Raw genomic sequence first — 9,660 nt, forward strand, 5'->3', positions numbered from 1 at the left:
GATTTGGAAAACCCTGCAGTGGCCACAGGATTGGAGGCGGTCAGTTTACATTGTCATTCCGAAGGAAGACAGTACCAAAGAATGTTCCAACTACCGCACGATTGTACTTATTGCGCATGCTAGCAATCTGATGTTGAAAATCCTCCAAGGTAGGCTGCAGAAGTATGTGGATTGGGAGCTTCCGGACGTGCAAGCTGGGTTTAGCAAGGGCAGAGGAACTAGAGACCAGATTGCACACCTTCGCTGGATTATGGAAAAAGCAAGAGTTCCAGAAACCCATATACTTCTGCTTTATTATGCGAAAGCGTTTGACTGGACTGCGTAGATCAAAGCAGATTGTAGCAAACTCTCCAAGAGATGGGAGTTCCAATTCACCTCATCTGTCTCCTCAGAAACCTGTATGAAGGGCAAGAGGCCACAGTCAGAACTGGGTATGGTCTTACTGATTGGTTTCCGATTAAGAAAGGAGTGCGACAAGGCTACATACTGTCGCCCTGCCCATTTAACCTATATGCAGAGTTCGTCATGAGGAAGGACGGTCTTCACGAGTCTTCAGCTGGAGTGAAGATTGCTGGAAAACGTATCAACAACCTTAGATATGCGGACGATACCACTTTAATGGTAGAAAGAGAAGTGGAACACAGGAGACTTCTGATGCGCGTACAAGAATAGAGTAAGAAGTTTGGGCTTAAACAGAACATTAAAAAGACAAAGATCACGGCGTCTTGCCCTATCAAGTCCTGGAGCATCAAGGGAGAAGAAGTGGAAGCTGTGACAGACTTTATCTCCTGGGGCTCCAAGATTACCTCGGAAGGAGACTGCAGCCATGAAATTAGGAGACGCCTGCTTCTGGGAAAGAGAGCCATGGTTAGCCTTAACCGCCTAGTAAAGAGCAGAGACATTAGTCTGCCAACCAAGATCAGCGTAACTCGTGCTATGGTTTTTCCTGTTGGGTTGTAAGGATGCGAGAGTTGGACTGTGAAGAAGGCTTACCGCCGAAGAATTGACGCGTTTGAATTGTGGTGCTGGCGGAGACTCTTGAGAGTTCTTTGGACTGCCAGAAGATCAAATCAGTCGATATTGTCGACCATAAGCCCTGACTGCTCATTGCAGGGTCAAATCCTAAAGTTAAAGCTCAGCTACTTTGGTTATCTGATGAATAATAATAATATACTAATTGGTTCACAGGAAGGGAAAGGCGCAGTATCTGTCGCACTAGGTTTGTGTGGACACCTTAACCGCGCCGTAAGGGAAGAGAGGAAGGTGGGAGAGAAAGTGGAAATAGAGAAAGAGGAACCGTAGTGGAGGGCTTCGGAGTAATTTCGACCACCTGGGGATCTTTAACGTGCGCTAAAATCGCACAGCACACGGACGCCTTTTCGTTTCGCCTCCATCGAAACTCAGCCGCTTACACTAACGCAGTGGAATCCACCTTTTGCGGGAGGATGTGGCGCCATCAGGCAGGAGCGGGCGAGAAACACATTGGACGGCAGCGTAGCAGATGACGCAAAAGCACACCATGCGAAATGGCCACGCCAACGCAGTTAGAAAGCGAAAGCTCCCCCCTTTTTTGCCCTCGGGGCGAAAAGTAATGGCAGTGATTGCAGTATGGGGGAATGTTACAACGTTTTCGCAATCCACGCATAACGCACGCATATACTGTCTTCGGATTGTAAGAGCGTTGTTGTGCCGGTGGGGTTATCACACAGTAGCCCACCGTCAACAGGGTTGTGCCAAGGAGCTGGTAACGCAGCGCTCGTCACCCGTTTCGTGAACGAGGGCTGTCAGCTTCCTGGGCGGTAGCGATGAATCCGAGTCGGCGTTGGTGAGATGAAGAAAAGGCTTTATACACTATTTACAGGTATTTACAAAACAAGATCGGCTCTGGGGCCGAAAGCTAACATAGCCATACGCGACTGTTCTCGCGCAGCGACGGCCGGGGAGATTCCGCCGTGTCCGCACTGTCAGGGGGCGAACTGCTCCCGATGGACGCTCGTGACGAACTCACACTCGGAGTCTCGAACGGAAGCACTTGAGACTCCGTTGCCGAGAACCGTTGACGCTCAAAATGGTCCAATCCGACGGCAGCACTTTCGCAGGGCCAATGGGAGAGCTTGCTGCACTCTCGCTTCAAATATGCCGCGGGGCGAGAAGGGGTTCACCGTCAGGGCCACGGCGCGCCGTGCTGTCTGGACGTTCAGCGCATGTTGATACACGTCGCTTCTGTCCCTTTGGTACGGCTCGCCTCCAGTGCACTGGTGCTTTGCAGAGAAGTATCCAGAGTTTGTGAAGGAGGCGTTCGCCGAAGAAGTTTGGCGTCCGGCTGAATTTCTGGGCGGCTTTGGCCAGACACAACAGCACCCCCGCCATCAGACAATGCGCCGGGAAGACGAGCTGCTCGCATGTGGCTCGGATGCCGGGCGCGCTCGTTCGCCAGGTTCCTCCAAGCTCACGTACAGTGTCCGGGCGCCAGGTAGCCTCACGTGCCTCGGGTTCCACTCGCCAGGTCAGGATCTCTGCCGACAGCCTTCTTGCCGGGGCACGCCGATCAACTTCGCTCGGGTCGCTCCGATGCCCTTGCCAATCGCCACTGGTAACGGTAGACTTTTCTGCGGCTTGCAAAACTGACCGACAACAGGCAACACCCAACACAAGCAAGTACCCTCGGCCACCCGTCAAACACCAGACAGAGGCAAAATTTCAAATTCAATTAGCTAAATTGTTGTCCCCTTTTCGCTCCCACTACAACAAGAGACAAGTGTATAGGATGCAGTACACAAGGTTCAAACAACAATTTTGCATATTAAAAATACATTAAGTAGCAAGGAAAATTATCAATCAGTAATGGAAAAGAGTCTCCTTGAAATCGCTTGGACCGTAGACCATAACTGAGGAAGCAAGGAGGTCCTTTAATTTTTCCCAGTCTGCCCGCGAACATAACAGTCCGTCGCGAAGCAAGAGAAGGTAAGAAACGCGGAGTTACTGCAGGAAGCGCGGCCTAGAAGGCCCGACTTAGAGCGTCTGCGTTCGCGTTCAACCTCCCCTTTTTATAGCGGACAACGAGATTGTGCTGCTGGAGTGTCATGCTCCACCTCAGCAAACGGCCGCTTTTAGACGACATGTTACTTAACCATGTCAGCGGGCAGTGATCCGTTTCCACAATAAACTTGGAACCGGAGACATAGCAGGCGAGCCTTTGAACGGCCCACACCAGGCAGGCGCACTCTTTTTCAGAGGTGCTGTACGCCTCTTCTCTACAACTGAGTTTGCGGCTCAAGAATAAAACTGGTCGTTCATGACCATTAGCATCTTCCTGGCATAGCACCGCTCCCATGCCGCGATCACTCGCGTCACACTGAATAATGAAGCCCTTGGAAAAGTCTGGCGCCGTTAGAACTGGCTTGTTGCTCAGGGCTTGTTTCAGCCTCTGAAACGCGTTCTCTTTCTCCGAGTCCCACATCACTTTGACGGGCTCAGATTTCCGGAGTGCGTCTGTTAGCGGGCTGGCAAGGTCAGAGTAGTCTCTCACATAGTGTTGGTAATAACCAGCTAAACCCAAAAAGGCCCTTATCTCAGTCTTAGTGGTTGGCCGGGGATAGTTCACAATAGCTGCTACCTTGATGTCTGAAGGTCTACGCAGGCCGCGCCCCACCACATGGCCCAGATAAGTCACTTCCGCACAACCTAGGTGACATTTAGCCGGTTTCGCAGTAAGGCCCGCCTCTTTCAACCTGCTCAACACGATTCGCAAGTGCTCCACATGTTCCTCCCAAGTATCTGAAAAGATGGCCACATCGTCGAGGTATGGTAACGCGAAATCGCCCAAGCCATGAAGCACTCGATCCATCAGACTGGAGAAACAATACGGCGCGTTTTTGAGTCCAAAACTCAGCATAACTGGGCGGAACGTTCCGAATGGAGAAACAAATGCGGCGTAACGGCTAGCTTGTTTTGTAAGAGGTACTTGCCAATAGCCTCTCACTAGGTCTAGCGTAGAGATGTAATTTGCCTTCGACACTGTCTCCACCCTTTCTTCCAGGTTCGGTATTGGATATGTCTGATCTCGGGTTATCGCGTTCAGACGCCGATAATCGACGCATGGCCTCGGATCTTTTCCTGGAACCTGGACTAGTATTAGGGGCGATGTGTAGTCGCTCTCACTTGGTACTATAACCCCCAAGTCACGCATGCGCTGGATCTCTTCAGCCATGATTTTCTTTTGCACAGGTGAACATCGATACGGTTTACTACGAATCGGTTCCTGCGATGTCAGCTCGATGTCGTGCTCTACGACCGTTGTTTTTCCGGGACGGTTCGAAAAAACCTCTTGAAATTCTGAAACGATTCCCTTTAAATCTTCCTTTTGGGTGGCGCCTAGACGTGCGTCCAACATCAACTGATCCAACATTACCTCTAAACCACACGCTCTCATGTCGGTCGTCGTCAGGATTTCCTCCCCTTCCTCATCGGCCGCGTTCAAAGTCAAGTTTACAATTGCCTGACGCTGAATGTATGGTTTCATCAGGTTGCTGTGATAAATTTTGTTGGGCCGTCTTCCCAATTTCACTTCATAGTTAGTATCAGAAAGCTTCGATACAATCTTTGCGGGCCCTTCCCATTGAACTTCGAGCTTGTTTTTCTTTGATGGCCGAAGAAGCATCACTTGGCTGCCTACCTCAAAGGTGCGTTTTTTTGCTGACTTGTCGTAGTACTCCTTCGACAAGATTTTCGCCGCCTTCATATGGCTTTCTACAATATCCTTTGTTTTCCCCAGCCTCTGAAGTAGGTTGAGGACGTATGAGACTACATTTGAGTCTTCATCGCCGCCTTCCCAAGACTCTCGCAGCATGCGCAGCGGAGTTCTCAAGCTTCGGCCATACACAAGCTCTGCTGGGCTAAAACCTGTGGTCTCGTGGGGAGCAGATCTCAAGGCGAACATAGCGGCGGGAATGCAGGCCTCCCAATCACACTTGCGCTCAAAACACAGGGCTCTCAATATTCGCTTGAGTACCGAGTGCATTCGTTCCACTGGGTTAGATTGCGGGTGATGGATCGAACTGTGCACCACTTTGATTCCGCATTTATCCAAAAAGGTGGAAGTTAGGCAGCTGGTGAATACGCTGCCGTTGTCACACTGAATCTCAGAAGGGAACCCTACGCGTGCGAAAATTGAGAGCAGAGCGTCCACGACCTGGGGAGAATTTAGCTCCTTAAGTGGTACCGCCTCTGGGAACCTGGTCGCGACACACAGGGCAGTCAGAACATACCGGCAACCGTTCGTTGATCCCGGCAGAGGACCTACAATATCGATCACCAGTCGCCGAAAGGGTTCTGTTATGACTGGCACCAACTTCATTGGCGCCTTCCATTTGTCAGTGGATTTGCCCACTCTCTGGCAGGTGTCACAAGAGCGCACGAATTGTTCAACATCTTTCCAACAATACGGCCAATAAAACTCCTGAGCAATTCTAGCTTTGGTCTTTTTCAAGCCCAGATGTCCTGCCCACGCATTTTCGTGCGCGAGTTCCAGTAACTGCCCGCGATACTTCCGAGGAATCAAAAGCTGCTCATATTTGAGACCCTGCTTATCTGTGTAGCTGCGGTACAATAAGCCTGATCTCTCATAAAATTCAACTCTCTTTTTCCTCACACCCAGTTTGACGCTCTTCATTAAATCGGCGATCGAGCAGTCTTCCTGCTGCTCGTGAATGAGAGTTTCCTTCTCGACTGCAGCCAGCGCTTGCCAGCCGGTGGAAATCGGAGCGAGAGTTGAGCTCGCGTCGCCTGGCGGCGCCGCGTCTACAGCGCAGGCATCATTCTCAGCCACGTCCAAACACGGCTCGCTCACACCTTCTCCCGCGCTCCGCGTTCCCTGCCGTGCCGTCTCACCACTCAAGTTACCCTGCTCGTCCGGTGTGCCGCAGCGCGGTTCGCTCACCGATGCAAGATCAAGTTGCCTCGACAGATTGCGCGCTTTGGATCGCGTGAGGGCCATGTACGCCACGTCGGCAAAGAAAGATTTGCCCTGTTCCTTAAGAAGCTGCTCCGAGCTGTTTGAGAAGAGGTAGGGAAATTGCTCCGGGAGGGCGGCAGACACAGCGGCTTCCGTGTTTAGTTTACCAAATTCTCCTTCAATGGTGACCATCGCAATTGGTAGACAGACGCTCTGCTGCTCGGCCACTTGCTGTATCCAAGCGCATTCTCCCGTAAACTCACTCGGGGATATCAAAGACTGGTGGACAACGTCCATAGTTGCTGCCGAGTCTCGAAGTGCTCTGCATTTTTTTACGTTTACCTTAATCTCCTGCATATATGGCTCCAACAGACGCAGGTTTTTGTCTGTTTCCCGAATGGTCGCCAACACAACTCTCTGTTTGCAGTACGCTGCAAGGTGCCCTTCCCTTTTGCAGTTATAACATTTCAACGGTTTGCGTTTTTCAAATGAACGTGTCGCATCGTTGCCCTGTTTGGGAACATCATTAGCCCTCTGAGACTCATTCTACCACTCCCTTACAGTTTCTTTTGTAAGAGACGAGTCTTTACGAAACTCACGACGCGTGAATGGCTTCCGTTCGTCGGGCCTCCTCGGAAAGCCATCTTTCCTGTCAGTTTTCTCTACGCGCACTGCCTTGTTGTGCAAGCTTCGGCGGGCGTAATATTCTTCCGCTAACTCTGCTGCCTTGTTTAGCTTAACCTCCGTTAGCTTATCTAGCAACCAGAGCCTGACATCATCATCGATACAACGGTAGAATTGCTCTAATGCGATGCATTCCACGAGCTTATCGCGATCGTTGTAAACTTCTTCGCCCTTGAGCCACTCAACTAGGTCGGCCTTCAGACGGAACGCGAAGTCAACATGCGACTCCTTACCCTTATGAGCATATCGGAACCTCTGCCGGAAGGCTTCAGGCGACAATTTGTACTTCCGCAGTAGTGCCTCCTTGACATCACTGTAGCTTTCGAAAGCCTCTTTCGACAGGCACGTGATTACGTCAGATGCCTCCCCGGGAAGCAAAGCCAACAAATTCTGTGCCCAGAGGGATGGCTCGATGTCATTCCGTTCGCACACATGCTCAAATTTCACGAGGAATTTAGCCATATCCTCGCCAATAGCAAAAGGCGGTAGTTGATCACGGATTTTGGGACTGTTAGAAAGGACTGTCGCAGAAGCTAAGCTAGGTGCTGGCGAGCCTTTGTGAAGCTCCAACTCTATCCTTTTACGCTCCAGCTGTCTATCCGCCTCACGCTCCTGCATTTCTTCCTTGCGACGTTACCTCTCCTCCTCTTTATCGCGACGTTCCCTCTCCTCCTCTTTATCGCGACGTTCCTTCTCCTCCTCTTTATCGCGACGTTCCTTCTCCTCCGCTTTCTCGCGACGTTCCCTCTCCTCCTCTTTCTCGCGACGTTCCCTCTCCTCCGCTTTCTCGCGACGTTCCTTCTCCTCCGCTTTCTCGCGACGTTCCTTCTCCTCCGCTTTCTCGCGACGTTCCTTCTCCTCCGCTTTCTCGCGACGTTCACTGACATCAGCCCAGGCCTCTGCGGCTTCCTCAACCGTCACGTCATTAGTCTGCAAGATCTCAAGGATCGCTTTTTTTCTTTTCGTTGAGCACACATCGATGCCCAACTCCTCACAAATTTGGAGAAGTTCTTTGACCTTGTAACTCTCCATCCTTTACCGGCCTCTTGTTGTTTGCCTTTTTAGAATAGTGTACTATACGTTCGCTATCTCGCTCCTAGCAAGAGATGCGCAAGCCTTTCTCACACTGATTCCCTTCTCAGCATCCCCTGGTTTTCAAAACACTTCCTGTAGGCTTGAAACACGCAAGGTTAACACAATGCTACGCTCAGCCTTTCTCTAAGCTACCCTGTGTGTTAGAGAAGTCTGGCGTTTGAGGGAAACTTCAGGTACTCACCGCGCCGAGGTGCCTGACGCCGGTCAATCCCGCAGCTGCCATCCAATGTTGTGCCAGTGGATCCTGCAACTGCCACCAATGTTGTGCCGGTGGGGTTATCACACAGTAGCCCACCGTCAACAGCGTTGTGCCAAGGAGCTGGTAATGCAGCGCTCGTCACCCGTTTCGTGAACGAGGGCTGTCAGCTCCCTGGGCGGTAGCGATGAATCCGAGTCGGCGTTGGTGAGATGAAGAAAATGCTTTATACACTATTTACATGCATTTACACAACAAGATCGGCTCTGGGGCCGAAAGCTAACATAGCCATACGCGACTGTTCTCGCGCAGCAACGGCCGGGGAGATTCCGCCGCGTCCGCACTGTCAGGGGGCGAACTGCTCCCGATGGACGCTCGTGACGAACTCACACTCGGAGTCTCGAACGGAAGCACTTGAGACTCCGTTGCCGAGAACCGTTGACGCTCAAAATAGTCCAATCCGACGGCAGCACTTTCGCAGGGCCAATGGGAGAGCTTGCTGCGCTCTCGCTTCAAATATGCCGCGGGGCGAGAAGGGGTTCACCGTCAGGGCCACGGCGCGCCGTGCTGTCTGGACGTTCAGCGCATGTTGATACACGTCGCTTCTGTCCCTTTGGTACGGCTCGCCTCCAGTGCACTGGTGCTTTGCAGAGAAGTATCCAGAGTTTGTGAAGGAGGCGTTCGCCGAAGAAGTTTGGCGTCCAGCTGAATTTCTGGGCGGCTTTGGCCAGACACAACAGCGTATAGCGCGGGCCGTGTTAGACGTGACAATAAGACGCTCTCAGAGTGCAGGTTCACAACCAACTGGAGAGAGTGGAGGCAGAGCGAGAGAAGGGGATCTCAAAGGGCAAAGCAGCCAGGGGTTTGTTGATGCTGCAGAGCTAGGTGGAATCGTCTCCTGTGACTTCCGAGCTGCACTTATGCGAGGGGTATCTAGAGTTACCGAGCACAATGCGGTCACCTAGGCGCCGGCAAGGTGCAATGGGCGTCGCTTCGTCATCGCGGCATCCAAATGCGTGCAGCTATAGGATTTCATCAACAAAGCTTGGCAGAGAGACTCTTGTACACGCTCCCTGAAAAGGGCATTGTCCGGGCCGGAGTGCACACCTGCAGGAAACGCGCGGCATTTTTCTGGCATTGGATGATTCAGCGCTGTCGGTTTCCGCCCTCAGAACGGACGTGGTCGCAGTGGTGAAGAGGTTCTCGGTGCACAGAGAATAGTCATTGTGTTGTGAAAAGATCCACAACCTTTCTGCCTCCACCGCTATTTCTGCGGAATCGACGACTTGGAGACACATGCGCATCTCCTACATATCGGATGGGCGTGATTCCGTTCCCTCAACGGTAGGGTCCTCTGAGCAGCGTCACCTGGCGACAGATAGCGGAAATATTGTAAAAATGAATAATAGCGGGGCTTTTGGTAATTATTGCCATTTAACCCGCTGAGAGGCATTCAGTGAGGAGAAAGAAGTTGCGGGACCCAACCGTTGAGGAGACGGAATTACGCTATCGGATGCGCATCTCGGTCAGGAACCAACGCTGTTCTACGTCCAGAGCGATCCACTCTGCGAGTGAACGAGCATCAACCCCCCAGGAGACTCATTTGTGCGGAGCGGTTTCCTTGCCATTCCAAACGGTTGGACGAAGACGACGATTATCAACCTTTCTAACGAAATGCATCTGATTGCGTACACCAAAGGAAGAAAGTGTTGGCGAGCACGAAGGCGAGCCT

At 51.8% G+C, this 9,660-nt stretch overlaps 1 protein-coding gene across 1 annotated transcript; it reads right to left on the reverse strand.

The window, feature by feature from the left end:
• Positions 1-6,807: 6,807 nt before the first annotated feature.
• On the reverse strand, positions 6,808-7,964 carry LOC146194990 (uncharacterized). Its single transcript, XM_084597600.1, has one exon. It carries the CDS (start codon positions 7,667-7,669, stop codon positions 7,271-7,273), a length of 399 nt encoding a protein of 132 aa, XP_084453726.1. The 5' UTR covers positions 7,670-7,964; the 3' UTR covers positions 6,808-7,270.
• Between the last annotated feature and the right edge of the window lie 1,696 nt (positions 7,965-9,660).

This window comes from Amblyomma maculatum, chromosome 3 (genome assembly GCF_055883805.1).
Source record: "Amblyomma maculatum isolate TAMU_Amacu chromosome 3, ASM5588380v1, whole genome shotgun sequence".
NCBI classification, from domain to species: domain Eukaryota; kingdom Metazoa; phylum Arthropoda; class Arachnida; order Ixodida; family Ixodidae; genus Amblyomma; species Amblyomma maculatum.

Coding starts and splice junctions, on each gene's coding strand:
- LOC146194990 (XM_084597600.1), bottom strand. CDS start 7,669: ATGGAGAGTTACAAGGTCAAAGAACTTCTCCAAATTTGTGAGGAGTTG.